The following is a 25,743-nucleotide window of genomic DNA, read 5'->3' as shown; positions in this document are numbered from 1 at the left end:
ACTCTTACACTTTAATTTATTTGAAAATAGTCAATATTAAATGAAAAATGATTCCCGTAAATACCATTCTTTTTTAAAATTTTAACAGCAAAAAGCAAGAGTAGTGGACAATCTTTGAAAAGCAGATTACAGAGATACAACGAGCAATCATTTTTTTAAATGTTGGTATTGAAGTTAGTGTTGTAGTGCTACCATGCATTTATCAGTTTCAGGGAAGCTGACTAACAGGACCAAGACAGTAATTGTTTTTTTCAGCACAGTCCGTGAGAGAAGGAGGAGGAACGGAAAGAGGACCTTATTACTGGGAGCCCTGAACTCATTACAAATTTTGTTGTCCCAGCTTTAAAGAGATTTTAAAAAAAAAGAAGCAGCAGCAACGTCATGAAATTGCACACTTAATGCTTTTGATTTAAAATAATTTTCGTTGGGTATGGTGCCAGTATATAAAATTTAGAAAGAAATTAAAGTTTAGGAACACCTTCGGCGTCAATGTGGTACTGCTTGTTTGTTTGTAAACCTTTCCAGTGATAGACTGGAAAATACATCTTCCACTTCTCTGGGTTCCCTTTGTCCAATCTGTATTCAACCTTTCATTATAGCTATTGAAAAAAGGGGGGGAAATTTTACAGGTGTATGTCTTTTCACAGCAAATTTAATTTAAGGGCTTTGTGGTTTTATGATGCAAGCACCCGATTTGTGTGTAATATTTGGTAATATTTGTTAACAAAGACACAGTGTTTTCCTGAAGTTCTTGTGTGTCGTGAGCAGCAGCAGCTAGCATTCAACTTTTGCAACAGAATTCTGGCAGGACCAAAGCTGCTATGAGAGGTTAGGGTAGTCTGTAGCCAGCGCCTCTAAGAGCTGTTATTTAAGACTCCTTTGACCTATAAAATTAAATAAAGGCCACGAGTAAAGAGTTCTTGTGCATGCCTACAGGTGATTGCTAGGTTTTCAGCTATGTCCCAGAGTGTTTTGAGCAAGGTTATGTTTTAAATAGGAAAACTATATCTTCCACTAGATCCTCATAAGCAGCATTTATATTATCAGGAGCGTTGGGCCAGAAACTCTTGACTGGAAGTTGGGCCTCATTTCCTTTCGGAGAAACTAAACACCATTAAAAAGCTTTTCTTTCTTTGCAGAGAAAGACAATGAGTCATTCAATTTTAAATATTTTGCTTATAAATACACAAGATTTGTTAACTGATTTGTTGTATTACCTGTCCTTGAAAAAACATTGTTTCTCTTTTAAAAGTTGTCACTGCATCCCACCAGACAGGTTGTCCTGCAATCTGAAGGGAGTTGTTGGTGGACCAGGTGGACCTCAAGTGAATACCACATTAGTAAACCAACACTCGATACGTTTAACTCCAACATCGTAAATGTAACTCTTGAAGATCATAATGCTTACCATAGTAGTGACTGAATAGCTGTGATGTCATCATTGGACAGAGAGAAGGAAAAAACGATCCAGATCAATAAAGCTGTAAACAGGGGAAGGCATCGGTGAGCTCCATAAACCGGGTGTTTGGCATGAGAAAGACCCAAGAGTAGTGACCAACTCTATGCGCAGCCACCAAGAACAGGGACAAAATCCTATAGAGAAAATAAGCAGCAAGCAGTATCGGTACAAATGAAAACTGTTTAACTCCAAATTTAGATTCTTACATGAAAATTAAAGTGGTGACGAAGTTGAAGCTCTAAACAACTCTAGTAAAAACAAAAACATTCCTAGCTAAAAAAAAGGAAAGAAAAAAAGTGAGCGGGGAGAAAGGAAAGTAATAAAAACTCACTCATCATCAAAAGGTGTGCGTTACACGAGGAGCGAAGGGAGTCAGGAGCGGGGAGTGAGTGAAAGCAATAGCATGAGCCAAAACACCAATTTGGTCCATCAAATTAGTTATTTGGCACCATCACATGATCTGGAAAAAGAGTTTTACATTTAGGTGTTTTACGTTTAACTTGTGAGTTTATATAATTTTCAGGTCTAGTTATATTATTAGACAGAGCCATGTACTGTAGAGTGCTATAGATTCTGTTTAGAAATAAATCAAAAGAACTTATGCTTACCTATAATGATTTTACCATTTTCTTCGATGAATATAAATATAATATAAACATAAAAAATTAAAACATAAAATAAACAGCTGCAAAGCCCAGCAATTAAGGAGCCAAACACAAACCTATAAAATACAGTCACTTTGTAAGATCACATTAATTGTTTTATGACCCTTCGATTTCTGTAAGACCCAGGGAACAGAAAAAAAGGTGTTGAGACGAATGAGAATCATGGCCCCATAGGACATAAATTTAAAACAGCTGTAAGAAATATTGTGTAAAATCTTGTTATACCTGTGACAACAAGCTGGTTGGTGCCAGCCCAAAAACATTTTAAAGGTTGCTAGAGCAATGGGCAGAAGCACAAAGACCGTGCAGAAGGACACATAGAAAGTAGAGGCTTCACTTTTGTGAATAAACAGCTTTTTCGAGGGAAGGAGGGGGAAAGAGGAAGGAGGGAGGAACAGGGAAACGTTATCAGGACGGAGGACACAGTGAATGAAACTGACAGCCTATCAGCTACATCTTTAACTTTTTTGGCATTTAAACAATCGTTTTATTGTTTACATTATAGAGTTAAAGAGTTCACAGGACATTAAAAAATAGACCGTTTTATAAGAGAAGTCACTTTTTGTGAATGGTAGGTCTGGTTTTACAGCAGCTTTTTTGCGCCCGTGAAGGGCACTTCGGGGGGAGGGGGGCACGGCACATTTGTAGGGATGTCCAACTGAATGAAAGTGAACACAACTGAATCCCCTTCACGAGGCGAAGGGCCCCCCCATTCCAGAAGTCCATTAGTGAAAAGGGAACATCGCAATGATGGGGGTTCACGGGGGTCAAGAAGTGCTTCCATTTCATTAGATCACATGACCTTCGGTTAGGAGAGAGGTCTTGCGATATTTATGCCTTTTAAAGCAAAGTTGGGGTCGATCGATCAACTTCACATACAAATGTAAGTAGTAAGAATAGGCTTATTAAATTTGTCCTATTTTAATGTACATGCGAAGAAATATTTTTGTCAGTGATAGAAGTATATGATTTTAAAACTGATTAAGCACGTTTTAGTTTAAAAAGGTTTTTTTTTGATTTTTTGATTCTGAATAGTAAATAAGACACAATTAGACAATATTTGAATAAAATAATAAGAAGAAAAGCGAAGAAATATTTTTTTGCAACAAGTGCTGAATGCTGAGTGCTGAATGCTGTACACAGGCGTAACATTTGGTCAGTCCTTCCTTTGCCAAGGGAATTCCAAACGCTTTGTAGTGACAGAGGCAGTAATGCCCTATACCCTTAAAAGAACACACTTCAAGGGCTCTCTGCCCCTTCGCATGGAGTAGGGCATATAGGGAAGCTCATACGTAACCGTTTGGAATTTGCCCCATTTCTATAGTCTCTGTAAACGCCGATTGACTGTTGCCTCAACTCTGAAATTCAATGAAGTCAAGGCTTTGTAATTGTGATTTGGGTTCATCAAGACACATGTGATCCAAGTTGACCAATACATTTTCTCCAATGGTAAATAATATAGACCCGTCTTATCTCCCAATAATAAGACAATCTCAGGTTGTAATAACATGTACCAAATTTGAGCTGATGGTGGTGCTGGCTAAAGGGTCGCTCAGGCTTTCCAAGAAACTCATGTGAAATACCTTTAATTAAAATTGTTTGTCTTGTCTCAGTTACATTACGGCAAATATGTAGAGAATTCTAAAAACTATATTTTAATAACACTGAATTATGCATCAAAATTAATTTCACTGTTCTGCTTTTGCATATTGTCTTTTTTAAAACGAATCAGAACCCTGTGAATTGAATTGATTCAGCCCAAAGATTCAATGCCCTAGATGCCATAATTATTTTAATGAACAATGTTTCATGTTATTTATATATATTATATATATTATAATATATTATTAAGCTATTCACAAAAAAATACATCAAAAAGAAAACAACAAAATAAAAAAAAAAAAAACATAGTTAAAATGAAACTTACATCTTGTAGCAAAGGAGATCATGATGTCAGCTGTGCCGGTAGCAAAGGAGATCATGATGTCAGCTGTGCCGCTGTAAATACGAGTGAATTTCATTGGTGTGACTTTGGCTCAGACCTGGAGGGCTTTTTCCATGGATTCATCCACTTCAGCTACTGACATGTCAGGGGTGTAGTTCACGATCATTCTCTGTATCTGCTTCTTTCATTCTGGCTTTTTTGTGACAACAAGAAAATTGTTATTACACACACCCACACCTGTAAGTGAGATGTGTGCTCTGCCTCATTGGTTGTTGTTTTTTTCCAAACATTAAGAACTCAACAACATCTGGAACTCCACCATGGGACTTCTTCATCACCTCCAGTGTAACTTTGTCTAGTGTTCCAGTGACATTAAGCCCCAAAAAACATCTGCATCTCTTTCTGCTCGTGTGCTTAGCTTCGGGTCAATCGGTGTCTGATATCAACTTATATACCCTTAAACCTGTAAGGTGTTGAGCAACATCTGAAATGATCAGCTTCTGTGAGTAAACCATCAAGTTGACAGGCAAGAAAATAATAACAGGATTTTCAACTTTCCTGACAAAACTTGACTTCCTCGCCCAGATACCTGTATAATTTCTCATCCTCAGACTTTCATTTAAAGGTGCTGTATGTAGGATTATCTAGTGGTTGAACTAGGTATTGTGTCCAAATTCAAAATATAAGAGAGGGTTTTTTTCACCGGGCCCTCCTCCTCAGACTTGACGCACACGCAGGTTGCCAGATTGACGACACAAACAGGAAGAGTGCACTTGATGATGAATAAAATGAAATTACTCTGTGTTTTTCCGCGTGCTGAAATACAATTGGGGTAAACTGGCAGTGGGCGGGTTTCACAAACCAAAACAAAGATTGACATTCCGGCGCGGAACGCACATTTTCAAAGGAGAATAATTGACTGTAGCATTGTTTTTCAGATAAACAAGTATGTTAACATAGCATGTTTCTAAATATCTGCAAACATATCATGGTATTTTTAGTAGCTTTAGTAGACTCAAAATCTTACATACAGCACCTTTAACAGCAACATTTCCAAGTTTGTATGTAATACAAACAAGGGCAACATGGTAAATAATTTCTGGTTAAATTTCTGATTGGAAACACAACAAAAATCAGCTGATATAAACACCATAATCTAAGCTAATTCATACTTTTATCTTCTAGGTAAAATTAAATACAGTATGTTTGTCTTTATGGTGTCTTTGTTCACTTTTAAAATGGTAAAAGTTGCATTTTTTAGGGTTAAAAATTTCGGTTACAGATTATTTTACGAATTGCAATTTGCGAAATCAGTGGGATTGTCCAATTTAGAGAACAACATGTACATGTTTGCGCAAAGAGAGCGGGTGTGTGGCGGTGCTCGAGGTATTATTGTAAGATCTAAAGGTAATGCCAGCCATTGTCACACTTTATTGTCAGAGGAATGAGTATTATTCATAATTAATACACCAATGATGACTGAGGCTGTCGAGCTTAAAAAAAATAATCCATAAGCGCCAAATCATGAATGTGGTCCATATGACTTGTCCTCTATACTTCATTTCTTCTGAAGCTGTATAAATGCTTGTTTACGGAACAGATTTGAAATATATGTCAATCATTCAAACAACAAGCATGTATTAAGTATATTAATGCCCTTTTAGATATTAGGTCTTAACAAAATTTCCTTTTGCCATCTTCATTTTTAAGGCCGGTTCCAGCTATTGGAATTTCATTATGGCTCCATTGTTAAATTGTTAAAATATACACATTTTCAGTGGTCAAAAAACCAAATGTGGGTCACTTTGCAAAAATATTATACTTATTTTCTTTTAAAGATGAAGGTCTGAAGAACAAATAATGTTGAAACTAGAGATGCATCTCGTTTACTTCGGACAAAACAACTGCATTGAACATACCTGTCTGAGTGCCATAAATATTATTTTTCCAAGGTTTGAGTATCTATAACTCAAGAAGTATTAAAGATATTCCAATATGATTTTAGATTCTAGGTTTTAATAAACTTTTTTTTTGGAGTCTTTATTTGCAAGGCCCACATCAGCACTTCTCAAAGTAAGGATCCGGGAAAAATAAAAGAACTATTTTTCAATTAACTATATTTTTCGATGAACTATATTTTGCGCCACCTGCTGTTCAATTATTATTATTATCAATTTTTAAAACAGTTGATTACATTTTCAGGATTCTTTGATGAATAGAAAGATCCAAAAATCAGCAAAAAAACATTACCATTCAAAGCTTGAAGTCAGTATGTGTGTGTGTGTGTGTGTGTGTGTGGTGTGTGTGTGTGTGTGTGTGTGTGTGTGTGGGTGTGTGTGTATGTATATAATATCTATATATATATATATAATATATATATATATATATATATATATATATATATATATATATATATATATATATATATACGGTGCTGTCAATCGATTAATTGCGAATAATTGCATCCAAAATAAAAGTTTTTGTTTACATAATATGTAAAGTGTGTACTGTGTATATTTATTATGTATATATAAATACACACACATACAGTACAAATTTTAAAAATATTTACATATATCGTTTGACCTCTATTGCTGTCACTTAAATTAATTATTTTGCCACTTTTGCACTTGTTATTAATGTATTTTGAATACAAAAGGCACTTTATTTATTTTATTTTTTATTTATTTTTTATTTGTGTTGATTTGTTATGCATTTAATGAATGTTTATTAAAAACAAGTTTTGTAACAACCAATTGTTCCGGTCCGGACCTTTGACTTTGATAAAAATTCAAAGTTGGGACCTTTGAATATAGACTTTGTGAACTCTGCCCTACATAATTCAGTTAAATTCAGAGATATGGGGACCTCAATGAGGCTCCTAATTAGATTGTTGAATATTACCCATTTTCAGCGGTTGAAAACCAAGTCACTTTGCATACAGCCTATAATAATTTTATTTAAAGAACAATCTCTAAAGAATAAATAAATGTTGAAATTAGAATTGTATCTTGTTTCCCTCTATCAAAACAACTGCATGAACATACCTGTCTAAGTGCTAAAAAAAAAAAAGCTTTGAAATGGTAAAGTTGAGGCACATTACCTTGCTCTCACAAGATTTTATGTATAAATTCAGTTTTAGGGATATTGGAAGAAGAGATTTTGTTCATTTTTAAACAGCTTCTGAAGCTACCAGAGTGCAAAGATGCAGTATAAAATCCCACACCTCCTTTAGGGAAAAGTGGTTGCTTTCACCACACATTGCATTCACATAAAATAAACCAAGATTTGCCTCACCTGGATTAATTAATGATTAGAATTTCTTTTTCTTTTTTATTGTTATAAAATGTGAAGCAAAGTCATAGATCAAGTAGTATCTATCTACTGCTAAAGGGCATATTTGGCAGAATCACTGATGGTCTCTCACACTTGAAATAATTCTAAACTCTGGGTAAACCTATTTTACGTTTCACACTGTTCATACATGAAAGCTGGTCATTCATAATCTGACGTCACTCTGTAGATACCTAAACCTAGGTACTGTAACTGTTATTATTTGCATATTTGCAATGTCAACATTGATGACTAGATAAACACAAAACCACATTTGTGTTTTGAACAATGAAAATGGGTAGGATACAACAATTTGGACGGCTGCGTGGAGCTGCATCAAGATTTCAATATCTCTAGGATTTTAACCATGCAGAGCCTTTAAAAATTAAGATTTCAAAAGAAAAGTTCTGTAGGGACCAGAATCTAAAATCATAAGAAGTATCATATTTTTGCAAAGTGACCCACATTTGGTTTTTGACCACTGAGAATGTGTACAATTTATAGATTTACTCCAGGAGCCATACTGAGATCTCAATATCTCTGGAACTGAAACATATAGGGCCTTAAAAATAAAGACGCCAAAAGGAAAGTTTGTTAAGACCAAACATCTAAAAGGGCATTAAGATATCTTTAATACTTCTTGAGTTACAGGCATGCAAACCTTGGAGAAAAAAAAAATGTGAAAACAATGCTTTTACCCCATTTTTGAATGGTCACTATCATAAAATAAAACAAAAAAGTCAATTACTAAAGTCAAAACATAACATTATGATGCTTCCATTTTTTACACCCCAGGAATTTGGCTTTGAAATTTCAGGTGAAAAACTACCATTTTGAGTAGACACGGAATGACCCTCCATATATTTGGTGTCAAGCTGGTTAATAAAACAAACCAAAAAACAGATTTTCATCAAACTGTTTAAATCTTTATTTTGAAATTGCATCAATCATAGGACATGTTTTATTTTGTTCTTGTGTTGCACATAATACTTTAAAGGATACTAAACAGCCTACTTTACTGTAAAATAAGTTAGACAATGAAATACATTACTTAATAATTTACTTTCAAATACTGACAGGCCAGATTCTCCTTCATGCAGGCAGTATTTTGCTGAGCTTTAAAGAAAAACTCAACTACTAACAAACAAGGAAATAAATAATTTTTATAAAAAACACTACCTAGCTTTATGCACCAAACAAAAACAAACATCTTTGATCCACTGAAGAGATAGTTGAAACCTAAAACGACCATAAAAGACCATGTTAGATGAGATTTTACTTCAGATTACTTCAGATTGTCTTGTTTGTAAGTCACTCTGGATAAAAGTGTCTGCTTAATGAATGAATGTAAAAGTTTTCTGTTACATTTCACAAAACCCATACCTTTATACTGGATGGCTGCGGTCACCTTCCCTTTCATTTCGGGGAAAACGTCTTTCACCGGTTTAGGATACCCTTCCTCCATTGTGCGTTGTTCCTCATTATAACTGAAAAAAATAAATCAACGAAAAACAGGATTTTGTAGCTTGTCACATCATAGAGGACTGCGTATTGGATTAAGTGATTTACTGACCTATAAATCTGGTTGTCAACGAAAAACAGGATTTTGTAGCTTGTCACATCATAGAGGACTGCGTCGATTTTCTTCACTTTTTCTGGCAAACTGAATATGCTGAGACTTTTGGGATATCCCTGTACCATATCATAGCCATAGAGAGCCCAGACCTTCTCACCTGAGGAGTGACAACATTTTCAAATTATATTCATGTGTCACATGACATAACTATATTCAATCTTAAAAATAAACATTCTTTACTGGCATCAATGGCTCCATGAAGAACCTTTAACATCCATGCACTTAACTTCCACTATTAAGAAACATTGGAAATCAGTGAAGGGTTCTACATATTGGACAAAAGGTTCTTTATAGTGGAAATTGGTTATCCAAAAAATTAAAATCTACTTCATCCCTATAAAACCCCAAAAAGGAACCAAATTGGTTCTTTAGATTATTAAAATGTTCTTGGTTCTTTGAGGAGCCTAAAAAGGTTCTTCTATGGCATCGCTATGAACCCCCCTTTTGGAACCTTTATTTTTAAGATTTCTGGCATTTATATTCATTTGGTTTTTACCTTTGATAATGAAGACTTTGTCTTCCAAAGGACTCTCGAATGCTGCATCAACATGATCTGGAATCTCAGGCCAGAAGGCTTTGATGAGATGTTGTTCAACGGTTGCACTCTGAGGATAACTGCGCCAGAAGAAGCTGCAAATAAAGCCAGATAGTGAAACTCGTCACAGCTCACGAGGTCATGTTGACATCAGAAAGCATTTCTGTCTCTGTTTACCTGGCCTTGAAGAACATGAGCTCTCCACGGAGCAGGGTGACAGCATCTAGGACCAGTTTGGGATCGCATTTGTTTGGGGTAACTGGTGGTTTGGGTTTTGGATCTTTAGGATTGACATCAGGGTTCGGGCCTATTTAATAAAAAAAAAGTCAAATCATTAGAAATATCACTTTCTGCATCTTTTCGAACCATCAATGATGCATGTCATTCGTAGCATCTTTACCATAAAGAGACTGGATACCGCTGACATCATCATGAGGGAGGACAAAGGTATCGATGTCTCTGTAAACGTAGGTGGGAAACATCAGTGCACCCGGATCCTGGGAATGTTCGAGCCCTAGAGAGTGTCCAAACTCATGGGCAGCCACCAGGAACAAATTGTAGCCTGAGGAATAAGTGGGAATGTGAATGCAGCAGATTTTTATTTTGTGCATTGGTACAAACTGGAGACTTTTCGAAATTAAACTCCCCTCACCTTCAGGGGATCTGTAGAAAAATGTCTCGTCATCATCAAAATGGGCATCACCACCCAGGCCTTCAAATGGAGGGAAAGCGTGAGCCAGAAAACCATCTGGACCGTCAAAGGGGTAACCATCCTGATGATCTGGAAAGAAGAAGAGATTTGTTTTTTAAACTCACTCTCTATTTATACGTTGAAAAGCATTCAACAAATTCAAACATGTAAAAATAAAATATAGGAACATTTGTTAACAATAACCACCTAATTGAGCTTAAAAAATTCATATGTATATTTATATATAGGTCCTAATTAATATATAGTATATAGTTAATAAATATAATTAAAACATAATATAATTAATATGCATTTTAATACACAATATTTGTAAACATCTATATATATATATATAATATATATATTATATATATATATAACATACACAAATATATTGCATGGAAATGTAATCCAAATTATATCTCTACTAATATTTTATATCTCTACTATACTGTACTAACACACATGAAAAATGAAAACAACAAAAATTATTTTTCATAATCAGCAAATTACAATATTACAAATATATGAAATTAAATAAATCAAATAAACTTTCTATGGAAGAGATTAAAACTTTTTTTCCATAGTTTGTCTCTATGCACTGTTTGTACACAAAAGAATCTGCCAGTGCAGAAAGACAAAACACACTTGCACTAAAAACATTTTCTGAGCACAAGTCTTCATTTCGTATATATTGTAAAACATTCAATTTAACATGCTTTAAGGATTTTTAGATATTTTAACTGGAAAACAAGATCAAAATACTCATTGCAAACAGGATGTTTTGCAGGTTTAGTTTCAAAAACTGACCTCCAACACCAAAGGAGATCATGATGTCAGCTGTGCCTCTGTAGAGACGGGTGAATCTCAGAGGAGTGACATCTGCCCACAATTGCAGGGCCCTTTTGATGGAATCATCCACCTCTGCTACAGACATGTCAGGGGTGTAGTTCTCAATCCTGGCAAAAAAAAAAAAAAAAAACGCAACATAAATGTTACAAGTCCTTTTTATTCATATACATTCAATACAGTTTTATCTGTTAGCAGGTCTCACCTGTAGGTCAGATCATGTTTCTTCCACTTGTAGTCCCCTTGAAAAACGGAGTACGCAGCAACATCTGGAACCCCGCAGCGTGGCTTCCTCATCACATCCAGCGTCTCATCATCCAGCTTCCCTGTTACCTTGAGTCTAAAGAACTGCTGCATCTCTTTCAACCTCAGACTCATGCCACTGGAGCGTTTTTCAGTGTCAGAATTGCTCTGATTTGGCAGGCCATATAACTGAGTCAGGTAATTCTGAAAAAAGAAGATCAAAGTTAGTTTACATTCTGTATCTAACAGCATTGTTAAAGTAATTCAAAGCGTGCAAATTACCACTGCGATGCTCTCTCTGTCTTCATCAGCAGGTGGCGCTATTGGGCTGGTGTAACCAGAAACCACCAAAGCGATAAGAACGCACAGCTTGTAGTAGCTCTTCATTTTGCTTCTCTTTCAAGAAACTGATGCAGTATGTGTTTTGCTCCCCTCTTATATACACCAAAAACGGACAGATTGTGCAACACGAGATTGAGTCACATATTCCATCTCTCGCCACAGGAAACAAAATCAGGGAATGACATGCCACAAAATACATACATATTAAAATAATAATAATAATAATATTCTACTGAGCACTGTATAGTCGTGTTGTAATGAAATCTACTTGCGTCATTTATATATATATATATATATATATATATATATATATATATATATATATATATATATATATATATATATATATATATTATCTATATACATATACCATTCTTTTCAAATATTTACATTAGGAGTGGTCAACTCTCAACCAACCCAGGGACCCCCCTAATACATTTCTGCATTAGTAGCTGATAATAAAAATACAGTATACTGTATAATATATGATACATATACACAGTTTATATCACTGTGTCACATTAACTTAAATTAAAAAAAAATAAATAAAAACCACCATTTTTTGTTACAAACTTTCACATGGTTAGGTTATAATAACATAAAAAAATTAAATCCAGATTTTGATTTTCAAAGATTTATTAAAAAAGTTTTTTTCCCAGAATGAAATTTTCCAAAATTATTATTATTATTTTTTATTGTTATTGAATCAATATAAAAGTTATTTTTCATATTGAAACTGTTGAAAATACACAACATAGTAAGTTGATCCACATATGGCCGGCTCTGAACTTGGTCAATACTAATTTTATTTACAGGCACTGGACTAAAAATACATTCATCAGTCATCGCTCCCAAAATGAATTCAACGGGTCATCTTGTTAATGCTATAAATTAACTAGGCCTACAACAATACAAGAAAATTTCATCATGAACAACAACATCACATTAAACGTCAGAAATTCCAAAATGATATTTCCCTTTTATTCAAATAGCTAGGCTACCAAAAGTGCATTCATCTTTGCCTTGTTACATTCATTTCAATTGACTAGTGCTATACGCTGTATTAACAAAAACATTAATAGCATTAATAAAAACACTTACACTGACAAGCTACGCAATATCACATTCATAATCGAATGCGACTCATCTGCGATTATGCACGCGATTGCATAACTTGTCAGAGTGATGTATGGCTCTGTGTATTAAATGCCGCTCCATCTTAAAGCGCGCGATGGAGATTAATAGAAGGTCACATGCGATTTTTCATGCAGCCCTTGTTTGTTGATCACAAAGTACAAAGTAAATGAGGGTCTAGAGTGCGTGGAATGGTGCGCTGTGATTCGTGGATATATATCGATATATCGTATTCTGCAAAGACTGGCGTTTGTCGCGGTTTGGAAAAAAGGGATTTGTATATATGTGTGTGTGTGTGTGTGTGTACGTTTATATATTTTTAATTTTGTTGTTTATTAAATGTTTTATGTACCTATCAACAGGGCCGGCGCTCCGCACACGCACATCACGCACTGCGCGTAGGGCACCAAGTGCTTGGGGGGGCACCAAAAAAATCTGGGTCGTGAAAAAAATCATCACAATAGGCTACTAGTATAAATAACAAAATAAAATATTTCTAAAAGCATGTTAATATACAAAAGCAATACAAAAGTAATATAGGCCTAGACCAAATTAGTCGAGGAAAAAGGGTTGATCTCTGTGCCAGTCTCCCCTCTGGTGCCCCCCCCTTCACCAACCTCCCCAGTGGTCTGTTCGATTATGCCTCAATCAATGTCAAATTTGGCAGACACCGACCTCAGACATGGCCTCGAAAAAGGCACCAGAGTCGGGGGGGCGGGGAAAAAAAAAAAAAAAAAAAAGAAGAGACAGCAGGATGATGCTCGCGCGCGTCGCTTGCAGGTAAGACAGATGTTTTAAATAAAAATGTTAGTTTTGTTTCAGCCCTTGCGTTGCGTGTATTCTGGAGTATGCATTGTCCAGGGGCCGTCGGCCTGCGTCCCGCGTCGCTAGTAGTGCAAAAGATCCGGGGCTTTTAGCCCTGCATGTTGAGTCTTTTTTATTTAACGGGGTCTCGGGGAACGGGAATTTTGAAAACTTGGGCTGTTGTTAAAGATGCAGTTTGTTTGAGAAGGAAAGGGAAGGCCAATCGTTAGGGCCCTCATCGTCATATTTGAATGAAAAATAAATCTACTATTTTCCCCGTACGTTACAGATGTGTCACGTGTGCATATAGCTATTAGTGCAGAACGGTCCCTATTGTAATTTCTTCGCTTCAATACAATGTCTATCTGCCTCAGTCTGAACTTAGAAAACCCTGCAACTGAACGTGATGTGATTTTTTTTTGCCAAATTAGACCGCTTAGATAAAGATTTTTCGTTGTTGTACTATGGCATGCGGTCATTTTCAAGAGGTTCGGCCAAGGGCGACATCTGTTGGTTGAAACCTGCAATTAGAAAAAAAAAAAACCACAATCTCAGTGTTTGTATATTTTCATATTCACAGAGTTGTCAAATTATTAGGGCTGGGGAAAAGATTAATCTCGATTAAATCGCATCCAAATAAAAGTTTGTGTCTACATTATATATGTGTGTACTGTTATAATTGCATGGTTATTTGCAGTTTAAAATTTGCACTTTAAATTCATTACTTCATAAAATTCATTACACTTATACTGTTATTTGCACTAAACTTTTTTTTGCACTTTTAACTTTCTGTGTTTTACATTGTTCAGTTCCATTATTCATTTGCAGCAGTATATTTTTGGAAGTAAAGAGAACCTAACTAAGAAATCTGAATGGTAGTTATTTCTTTGGTTGGGAGATTGGGGAGGGGGGGGGGCACCGTCAAGCATTTGTGCTTAGGGCACCCAAATGGCTAGCGCCGGCCCTGCCTATCAATCCAAAGACCCCTTGCAGTATTTATTAATAAAACCCATTACAAAAAAAATGCATTAAAACAAAATATTATCATTAATGCCAAAAAATTATTTCAAAAATTAGTAAAACGGATTACAATAAAAATGCATTACAATGGTCGTCTTAAGCTTACCATAGCTCTTGCATAGTAACTCCAGTTGCAAAAACCGTGGTATTTGTGGTAAGACCATATAAGCAGACAATGTGTAGCTCCTCATTACCTACTCTTGGTTAGATCAATGTTACTGTTTTATATAAAATAAAGTGAAAATTCATAAACAATACATCACCACAAACAATATCTTACACATTTATCACTAACATTATTTAGCATGAATTTAGCTGTAATTGTTAATAGATTTCTGTTAAGTGACAAAGGTATTTGTACATATCCTGCTCCATTTATAGTACATCCACATGTAGTCCATTATTTTAGTTGTGTTTGATAAAAAAAAAAAAAAAATTAAAAATCCCATTATTTCTCATGTATCATCTTGAGTAGGGGAAGCCCAGTGCATTCAAAACATCCTCTTTGTTAGTGTTGTAATGAAATGTGTGACATGAGCAGATGGGTTATGACAGCTCTGCCTTAGTCATTCATGAAATGGACCAGAATAGACTGGTTTGAAACTGTTTCTTGACAGTGTTTTTCAACACTGAATGGCTTCTGAGCTTATTATTAAAGTCTATTATTAGTTATCTGAGTAGCTGCTTTGATTAATTACGATGAAATACAACAGTCCATTAGAACCAAAAAATGTCCTAAACAGACTAAAATGTAGTTTACTTTAGTTTTAATACATTTACATTTAGTCATATAGCAGACGCTTTTATCCAAAGCAACTTACAAATGAAGACAATGGAAGCAATCAAAATCAACAAAAGAGCAATGATATACAAGTGCTATAACAAGTCTCAGTTAGCTTAAACACAGTACATGTAGCAAGGGCTTTTAAATAATATCATAAATAAAAAGAAAACATATAGAATATAAAAAGAATAGAGCAAGTTAGTGTTAGATGTCTTTTTCTTTCTTTATTTTTTTTATTTTATTATTATTATTATTTTTTTTTTTTTTTTGCTTTTGTTAATTGTATAACAAATGAAAAGAATACAGATAGAATACAAAAAGATTAGAAAGCTAGTTAGATTTAAAAAAAAAAAAAATTTAAAGAATAGAATTAGAATTGTGAGTGCTAAATAAAGATGGAAGAGATGTGTTTTAAGCCGATTCGTGAAGATGGCTAAGGACTCAGCTGCTCGGATTGAGTTGGGCAGGTCATTCCACCAGGAGGAAACATTTAATTTAAAAGTCCGTAAAAGTGACTTTGTGCTTCTTTGGGATGGCACAATCAAGCAACATTCACTAAGCTAATACAAAGCACATAAACACCAAATAAATCAAAATAAATAAATTTATCCAAAGCCGACCAGAGCCAGTGGTGGTTTTGTAGGCAAACATCAATGCCTTGAATTTTATGCGAGCAGCTACTAGTAGCCAGTGCAAATTGATAAACAGAGGTGTGACGTGTAATCTTTTCGGCTCATTAAAAATGAATCTTGCTGCCGCGTTCTGGATTAATTGTAAAGGTTTGATAGAACTGGCTGGAAGACCTGCCAAGAGAGCATTGCAATAGTCCAGCCTGGACAGAACAAGAGCTTGAACAAGGAAGTTGTGCAGCATGTTCTGAAAGAAAGGGCCTGATCTTTCTTGATGTTGAATAAAACAAAATCTGCAGGACCGGACAGTATTAGCAATGTGGTCTGAGAAAGTTAGCTGATCATCAATCATAACTCCAAGGATTTCTGGCTGTGTAAACAAAGGAGTTATGGTTGATGTGCCTAACTGGATGGTGAAATTGTGATGAAATGATGGGTTTGCTGGAATCATAAGCAGTTCTCTCTTGGCAAGGTTGAGTTGAAGGTGATGGTCCTTCATCCAGCAAGAAATGTCTGTTAAACAAGCTGAGATGCGAGCAGCTACCGTCGGATCATCAGGATGGAATGAGAGGTAGAGTTGAGTGTAATCAGCATAGCAGTGGTATGAAAAGCCATGTGTCTGAATGACAGAACCTAATGATGCCATGTAGACAGAGAAGAGAAGTGGTCCAAGAACTGAGCCCTGATGCACCCCAGTAGTTACAGTAGATATTGCGACTTGGACACCTCACCTCTCCAAAATACTTTGAAGGACCTATCTGATAGGTAAGACTCAAACCATTTAATACATGATGAATCTGCAAAAAGAGCTAAATGATGAACAAGGTCAAGGTCAAGGTCAAATTTATTTATATAGCACAATTAAAACAACAAGAATGTTGACCAAAGTGCTTCACAAGCAGAGCAGAGTACAAATGAACTGCTCTATGCTGGAAGGTATTCAGTCCAATCATAACAAGATAATTTAAACACACAAAAAAAAACAGCCAAAGCTTATAAAACGTGCTATTTTTGCAGATTCATCATGTACTAAAACTAAGCTAAAATAATGAACTGCTCTATAAACAAAACTGTATCAATTGGGGAAGTTGGAGTCAAATGCTGTATCCCACACAAAAAGGCTATAGACCAAATGTGTGCAATGGGGAAAATATTTATTTGATCCCCTGCTGATTTTGTAAGTTTGCCTGCTTACAAAGAAATGAAGGGTCTGTAATTTTATGGTAGGTTTATTTTAAGGTATAGAGACAGAATACTATCCATAAACATTATATAAAGGTTAAAAATTTATTTACATTTTTATTAGTATCTAATAAAATATTTAATACAAATTACAGAAAAATTATATTTTTCACCACTGTACATACACTCTTTCATCATCACTCACTGAGGTCCACAGATGTGTGGTTCATATGCTACTGAGGCAATTTATTTCAAAACCATTTAATGAGTATTTTGTCAAAAAACATCTGAAAAGATTACTTTAACATCAATTCAAATAAAGCAACAGGAAACCATTAAGCCAAACAAGGTGGACGCAACAAAATAATTCGCAATTTGGTTCCCATCACCAGATGGTGTAATACTGATCAGCTTCCTGTAATTTCTCTGCACTGAAGCCATGTGTTTGCAGCCACTGTCTTCATTACTTGTCTAACTTTGGGGTTGAATTCCAGTTGTTGAGGTCCTACGATGAAATAAATAATTCCTAGACAATGATAAAGAAAATGAATTTAGTCCAAAGTGTGAAAACCATGGCCTCAATTTGATTTCATTATGCAATGTTTGGTTATGTTTAAATTCTCTTTGTTTTCCCCTGGAGAAAAAAGATACAGACTCATTATTCACAGTTTTGGGGTCACATTTTATTATTATTTTTTTTTAGAAAGTTTTATTTACATGATGTATTTTAAATTAATGGTATAATATCAAAAATATCTTCAAAAACCTACCTATTTTATATTGCATATTTATTTAAATAAGCATTTTCTATAATTTTTCTGTTAAAATATAAAAGTCATTATAACAAGATCAATTTATTGCAGATTAAGATATTGAGGGATAGAGAAATAATAATAAAAAATAAACTAAAAAAAAGAAAAAATACAAAAAATATAAAAAAAAAAAAATAAAATTATAATCTATCATCTATCATGCTCTATTATGAACACTAAAATTATAACAAATATATAGAACATTATTTTCACTATTATTACACTTCCTTATCTTTCGCTATCAAAAATAAATGAAAATACTATTTTTAAAAAAATCTACCTACTGTATATTGCAAAAACAAATCCTGTTTTTAATTAGTAGTTTGCTAGCATTTTCCAGTTAAAATATCTAAACATCCCCTGAAAAAAGATAATTTGCTTCACAAGATATTAAGGGAAAAGAAGGTTTTACTATCATGTTGTATTATGAGTAATAATAACAATATATAATAATTTTTCATTATCTGATCTTTATGTTTCAGTAACAAAAGTAAACAAAAATCTCTTAAAAAAGTTATCTACTCTAAAAAAAATCTGCTGTATTATAAATTTTAAAAGTGAGCTTGTGTGGGATTGTTTCTACAGCTATGGGATAACCAACCATCATGAGCTACTGCAGCATCCACTTGAGAGTCAACTCCTGGCCATTCATGTGCGATAGGTTCAGGAAAACCTTCCATTATCTGCCCTGCATCTTCATCAAACCTTCACACAGCAGAAAACACAAGAGCGTCCTTCAGAGAAAGATGTAAACACATGGCAAAATAACTGTTAACAAGATTTTATTCAATATCTCATGCCTCCAGCAGTCTCCACCAAGGAAGAAATCTATGAGATGTGTTTCCCGGAAATAACCCATGCTCTTAACAGTGGATGGGAATCCAAATTCAGAGATGCTTCTTGAATATCCATGCCTTACCTGGAGAGAGTTCACCTCCCAGTATTGAGAGCCTGAGTGAGTCATACAACACTAAAAGGATTCCATTATATTTATGATGACGTTGAGCTATGAAAGCCTCACCTTTGAAAACTAGCATGCTGTTTTTGTACGTGTTCTCATAGGCAGCATCTGTGTGAGCTGGGAGGTCAGGCCACAAACTTGTTATTAGTGTGATTCCTATTTGCTCAAAACTGGGATGTACCCGCCAAATAGACCTGCAACAGGAGTATCAGTCAGACACTGTAGTGCAACTGTAGTAAGTAATTAAGTCAATGACTCAATGTTCACTACCTGTCTTTAAAGAAAACAAACTCCTGTTGCATGCCTGTCACCGCGTCGAATGACAGCATTGGATCACATTTATCTGGAGTTTTCGGAGGAAGTCTGTCCAGACTGATTTTCCTTTTACCTTTGACAGAAAAACAAAAGGTAGACAGTGTTGGTTCCCGCACATTGCGTTTTTCCATTCAACTGCGCTACTTTTTATTGTTTTTCTATGTAGCTAGACGGACATCTTTGGCTGCTGTACTTGCGTGTCACACACTACAGCATTCAAAAAATGCAAAGAGGCTTTCTGTGTGAATGGCTAAGCTATTCTGTCCAATGCGCTAGAGATGTAAGATCAAAATGTTATTGTTTTATTAAACATATGAGTGAATTATCATACGCTCTCCTAAACACTGGTGTTTGTTCATTTTTTAATGAATCATTTAACGAATGAATCACTGTAGTTCACTTCCATGAACTGATTCATGTTCGTTAACTGAAGTCGCTCGGTTAGTGCAAGGTACACATTTTAAAATGATGTTATTTATGTGTGGCAGTTTTATATATTTTGATAAACATATCATGATAAACATTTAATAAAATTAGGACTTCATGAGGTCGAATCAGTGAATCAGTGATTCAATGACTTACACTCCGTATAAGTATCCGACTATGGCGCCACCTACTGGCATAACAGGGGCAACTAGAATCACTGAATGAAAGTAAAGGAGTCTTTTGAATGAATCAAAATGCTCATTGATGTATCTTTGCGAAGTCTGATTCATTCTAGAGAATCGATTCATTCAGACGGTTCAGTTTCATGTCAATTTGAGTCACTACGCTACTGTTTTCAACACGGTTTTGTACAAGAAAAAATATTACATTTATAGTTATATCATTAAATAATTATGCATTTTATTTCTCCTTAACTCTAGTTAGCTATTTTGTTTATTATTTACTATTTTGTTTATTGTCGCTAACTACATTTCAAAACAGTGTACATGCGTAGTTTAAAATAACAGTTTCCCAACATATTCATATACATACCATACCATACATTTCCTGTATATCTTTGACATCCTGGAAAGACAGTTGCAAAACAGTGAGCAAGCCAAAATTATAGGCTGGGAACATGATGGCTCCAGGATCTGATGAATGTGGAAGGCCGAGAGCGTGTCTGAACTCATGCACCGCCACAGCGAGGAGGTTACAGCCTTCAGGAGATGCATAGATATCATCACCCAACATGTGTTATGTCACTTCAGCACAGAAAACATTTTAAGTATGTATTCATGGACCAGAAACCCTTCATTCAGGGTCTTTAAGGTATAACTCACCTGTAATGTAAGTAAATACATTTTCAAATTTTCATTGTGTCAGCCATGTGAATAGGCATTAAACTTTACTACTATCAGTGAACAAAAACTGTTGCAGCTCTCTTCTTCCTTTTTTACCCTTGGTATTTGTTGTCCAGGCCTCCTCATCATCGAAGTGCACATCTCCACCAATGCCCGGTCCAGGGAAACAGGTATGTGCCAGGATACCTCCCTCACCATCAAACAGTGACCCATCTTCATGATCTACCGTAAGTGCCACACATTAGTGATAGCAAGTGATGTATAGATACAAACACACAAACAATGAATTAGAATTTTAAATATTCTTTAAAAATACAAGCTAATGATATTTGAGATGTCACTTAATATTATATAGTATAAATTAATTCAAATAAATACACACACATATGCAATTTTTTATATATTATATCTAAACACAATTTATGATTAATACTGTATCAATGTTTCAGCTACTATTCTTAAAAGGTTTACTATTTTTGTATTATTAATAGATCTATATTAAATATACACATGCACACACATATATACAGTATATACATACATATGTGTGTCTGTGTGTTTGTATTGAGGTTATATATACACACATACATCCATACATACTATATTACTATATTAATATTATACACATTCTTCAAAATGTCACTTAACATTAGTATAATGTTTTGTTAAGAAGATAAGTTATACATTTGGGTAATCTGGGTACCAGTCACCATTGTGACTAAATTACACAAATATTCTGACAGCTTTATACATGTTTTGAAGGCAATCCCATTGATGATTTTACAGTAGTACTATTAACTGTGGTGACAACTCTGTTAATAAATAACGGTTCACTCCCTGAAAATACACATGCACACACAATAGATTATGACTATTACTCAGTTCCATCATTTCAAAGGTCAGCTTTTCTTCCCACACCTTTGTTATTGAAGGAAATGATGATGTCAGCATCACTCCTTCTCTGTCTGTGGAATTTCAAGGGCACTGCTTGAGCCCAAAGTTTCCATGCCTGTCTGAATGCTGTCCTGACCTGTGCAGCTGTCAGCTTTGAGCTGAGTCTGGAGATTCTGAGCACAGAGTCATGAAAATGTGAGGCATAATGCTGTGGATTCTGCTCACGAGAGTATGTGAGCCTCACCTGTATGTTAGAGTTCTGTTCGTCCATCGCATAGTCCTTCTGAACGGCTCAACGTCAGAGAGACCGCAGCGAGCTCTTCTCATAGCCACTACGGTCTGTGGATCCACATCTCCACTCTCTTCCAGGCCAAAGAAGTACTGCATCTCCCTGAGTCAGGCTCTGCTGCATGCTTCCGTCGGCCAGTTACAGTCTTAAAGTTGTAGAATTTTTCCAGGTAAACCTGTTTCATCCAAATCAATTTCAGTGGACAGACACACAACACAGCAGTCACTGCATAAAATCCAATACATTCTAAGTGAGCAAATTAATATTTTAAGTAAATGAATCATTTTTGTTCACTTCCATGCACTGAACAACACTGTAGATCTGATTTGTTGCGTATGATGCTTCTGGAAAATTTCATATTTCAATGAAGGGCAATATGATGGCCAAGTTGATGGCCAAGTTGCTTTTTTTTATTGTTTGTGATTCAGTGATACAATGGGCCTATGTTTATGTGCTTATATAACTATAAGCCTAAAAGTCAGCCACATCACACTTACCTACTGGCGTAATGCTGTAATATGCATGAAGAACTGAAGGAATCTGAGAAAAAATCTGAACGAACTTCAAAAGATATGAGTCACTTCCCACCACAAATGTAGAGTTGAAAAACCCTATTCATTCTAATGAATCGTATTGAACCAATAAGGAAAACTCACTGATTCAAAACTCTAGTCTGTAGGCTACTAAGTATTTCTACTCTGTTTTGTAAAATGGGGTGTCCCACATGAAAAATACTGTAGAATACTTAGTAAGCTGGAGTACATTTTCATTTAATATTTTGTTTGATTTACTGGACTTTGTTAATGTATACTGCAGTCTTAAAAGAATAGGATGGTTTTTTGGTTAGAAGCGATAGTTTGAAGTTGAGTTATATTAATAAAAAAAAAAAGTTTGTTATGTCCTAAGATTAATGTTGTGGTAATATCCTAATATCCTTTCAATTTTTAAAGTCGGCATGAAACGGAAGTAGCGATTGTCTTTTTTTTTTCTACTGTGACGTCTATCCGAGTGAAACGGCATCTGAAATGAGAGCACTTGAATTTATTTCTATCCTCTATAATTTACAGGTTCATTGGAATTTGGGGCGTTGCTAACAAAATGGAGGCAGATCTGAATGACAGTTTGCAGTTAGTTGTGGGAGGATTTCTCTCCACAGGATTTACCGCCGACATCCTAGCATGAAGATTTTTTTATTTTTAGAGGATGATGACGACGAGGATGATTAATGGCACAAAACATCCCTAACATCGCGCAGCCTGAATGACAATCACTACTTCCATTTCATACCATCTTTAAAGATGTTTTAATGATGTAATCTCACTCACAATAGACACAAATATATTGCCCATATAGGGCTGTTTACTGTAATCGTTTCAAGAATTCCACAGCGGGAAGCGAAAACACCACATATACTGCTGCTGCTTTTATTTTATGCTGAGAAAACTTACTCTTCAGCGAAACTATATATATATATATATATATACTTGAAAACTATTTTTTAAGACAAGCACAGAAACCTTTGGTAGTCTGCCCATGCTAATGTGTGCACTGTATTACAGTGTATCATCATGCCCTTTGTGCAATTGCACAAAAACCCATACCATCATCACCAGCTCAATGCTTTTACGCAAATCACCACTTCAGAATTTTCACAAAAAGTAAAACATCTTTAATAACTAATAACCCACAAATAAATAGTTTAAAAACACAATGTCAAAACAAAAACAGCTTCCCTAAGATATTTTGAAACATTATGTGACATCATATACAGCTGCATATACAGTACACACACACACACACACACACACACACACACATTTTCTTTCTGATCAATGCAACACATACTAAATATATATCAACATTTTTAATTCATTACTTCATGTATTCAAAAATAAGAAAACAATAATAATAATCCAAAAGTCATTTTGATTTTTAGGAGAGACCTGCAACCACCCAAAAACCCTAGTATCTGCATATAAATGCTGCCAACCCTTCACAAGACCCTACCATTGTGGTGGTGAGTTTTGCACAGACAAGCACATTCAGATGTTTTGTAGTTTTTAAAACTACAAACCCGATTCCAAAAAAGTTGGGACACTATACAAATTGTGAGTAAAAAAAGGAATGGAACTTACAAATCTCATAAACTTATATTTTATTCACAATAGAATATAGATAACATATCAAATGTTGAAAGTGAGACATTTTGAAATGTCATGCCAAATATTGGCTCATTTTGGATTTCATGAGAGCTACACATTCCAAAAAATACAGGACAGGTAGCAATAAGAGGCCGGAAAAGTAAAATGTACATATAAGGAACAGCTGGAGGACCAATTGGCAACATGATTGGGTATAAAAAGAGCCTAAAAAGAGCCTCTCAGAGTGGCAGTGTCTCTCAGAAGTCAAGATGGGCAGAGGATCACCAATTCCCCCAATGCTGTGGTGAAAAATAGTGGAGCAATATCAGAAAGGAGTTTCTCAGAGAAAAATTGCAAAGAGGACAAGGACAACTCAAGTTGTTATCAGCGCTCAGTTCAGAAGCCTGCATCTCTGATGGTATGGGGTTGCATGAGCGCATGTGGCATGGGCAGCTTACACATCTGGAAATGCACCATCAATGCAGAAAGGTACATTCAAGTTCTAGAACAACATATGGTCCCATCCAGACGTCATATCTTTCAGGGAAGACCTTGCATTTTCCAACATGACAATGCCAGACCACATACTGCATCAATATACTGCATCAATTACAACATTATGGCTGCGTAGAAGAAGGATCCGGGTACTGAAATGGCCAGCCTGCAGTCCAGATCTTTCACCCATAGAAAACATTTGGCGCATCATAAAGAGGAACATGCGACAAAGAAGACGTAAGACAGTTGAGCAACTAGAAGCCTGTATTAGACAAGAATGGGACAGCATTCCTATTCCTAAACTTGAGCAACTTGTCTCCTCAGTCCCCAGACATTTGCACACTGTTATAAAAATGAGAGGGGATGCCACACAGTGGTAAACATGGCATTGTCCCAACTTTTTTGAGATGTGTTGATGCCATGAAATTTAAAATCAACTTATTTTTCCCTTAAAATGATACATTTTCTCAGTTTAAATATTTGATATGTCATCTATGTTATATTCTGAATAAAATATTGAAATTTGAAACTTCCACATCATTGCATTCTGTTTTTATTCACAATTTGAACAGTGTCCCAACTTTTTTGGAATCAGGTTTGTAAATTTGAATATCTTGAGGATCTTTAATTACCTCTGCAAACTCCAGGCCGCCATGAGCGGACAGTCCTAGAGGCGGCAGCGGGGAGGCACACAGAACAGCAGGCTGCAGCAGTGTGAACAGGCCCAGCCAGAGGTTCCCCATGTCTGCTGTGAACTCAGCTCTCTCACAGAAGGGTTTATATACAGGTATAACTATCCTAACATCCACACATGAAACGGAGTACCTGATTTAAATGCACGTTCAAGTCAAAACAAGCAGCACACTGTGGTATTTAAACATTGATTATATGTTACAGTACGTGAACTAGTATATGATGTTTTATTAACAAGGTTCGGGAGGAGCGCGTCAGATAATTAGCCTAATCAACACCTGTGGACCACAATCAAGTAATCAATACCACAGCATAAATACTGCTGTCTTACCTCTATCCATTGACGGTTTATCAGCATTCAGCTCGCACCTGTGCCATCATATAGCAGACCCAGCTTATCCCATTTAGAAGTCTAGGTCTATGATGGGGATTTTTCAGTTCTCCGGCCAATCTGCCGGGCCCAGGATCGCTCCTCCTCCGCCAGATAACGCCGCCGAGCTCCGTGCTTCATTGCGGCCGCTGCTCTGCTCGACCAGCCACACGCTCCCCATGACGCTGAGGCTTAACCTCGCCACTACCGGCGTCACTTCCAATTTTTTCCCC

At 35.6% G+C, this 25,743-nt stretch overlaps 2 protein-coding genes across 2 annotated transcripts in view; both read right to left on the bottom strand.

The window, feature by feature from the left end:
• The window catches only part of mmp13a (matrix metallopeptidase 13a), a 102,890-nt gene extending 91,111 nt beyond the window's left edge, over positions 1 to 11,779 (bottom strand). Inside the window, exons 1-3 of the mRNA XM_042733011.1 lie at positions 11,639 to 11,779; positions 11,319 to 11,560; positions 11,075 to 11,223 (exon numbers count right to left, since the gene is read on the bottom strand). Coding sequence (XP_042588945.1) covers positions 11,075 to 11,223; positions 11,319 to 11,560; positions 11,639 to 11,743 — 496 coding nt within the window. The 5' untranslated portion in view covers positions 11,744 to 11,779. The remainder of the gene's footprint in view (positions 1 to 11,074; positions 11,224 to 11,318; positions 11,561 to 11,638) is intronic.
• A 5,879-nt stretch (positions 11,780 to 17,658) lies between these two features.
• LOC122138622 (collagenase 3) lies at positions 17,659 to 25,190 on the bottom strand. Its single transcript, XM_042732029.1, is given in 11 exon segments — positions 17,659 to 17,777; positions 18,665 to 18,768; positions 18,864 to 19,014; positions 19,085 to 19,218; positions 19,295 to 19,412; positions 20,323 to 20,484; positions 20,725 to 20,850; positions 21,547 to 21,695; positions 21,767 to 21,926; positions 21,929 to 21,986; positions 25,080 to 25,190. Coding segments are annotated over 11 exon segments (1,392 nt in total).
• Positions 25,191 to 25,743: the final 553 nt, after the last annotated feature.

Source organism: Cyprinus carpio, chromosome B10, assembly GCF_018340385.1.
Source record: "Cyprinus carpio isolate SPL01 chromosome B10, ASM1834038v1, whole genome shotgun sequence".
NCBI classification, from domain to species: Eukaryota; Metazoa; Chordata; class Actinopteri; order Cypriniformes; family Cyprinidae; genus Cyprinus; species Cyprinus carpio.
This window is presented reverse-complemented; position numbering and strand designations above follow the sequence as displayed.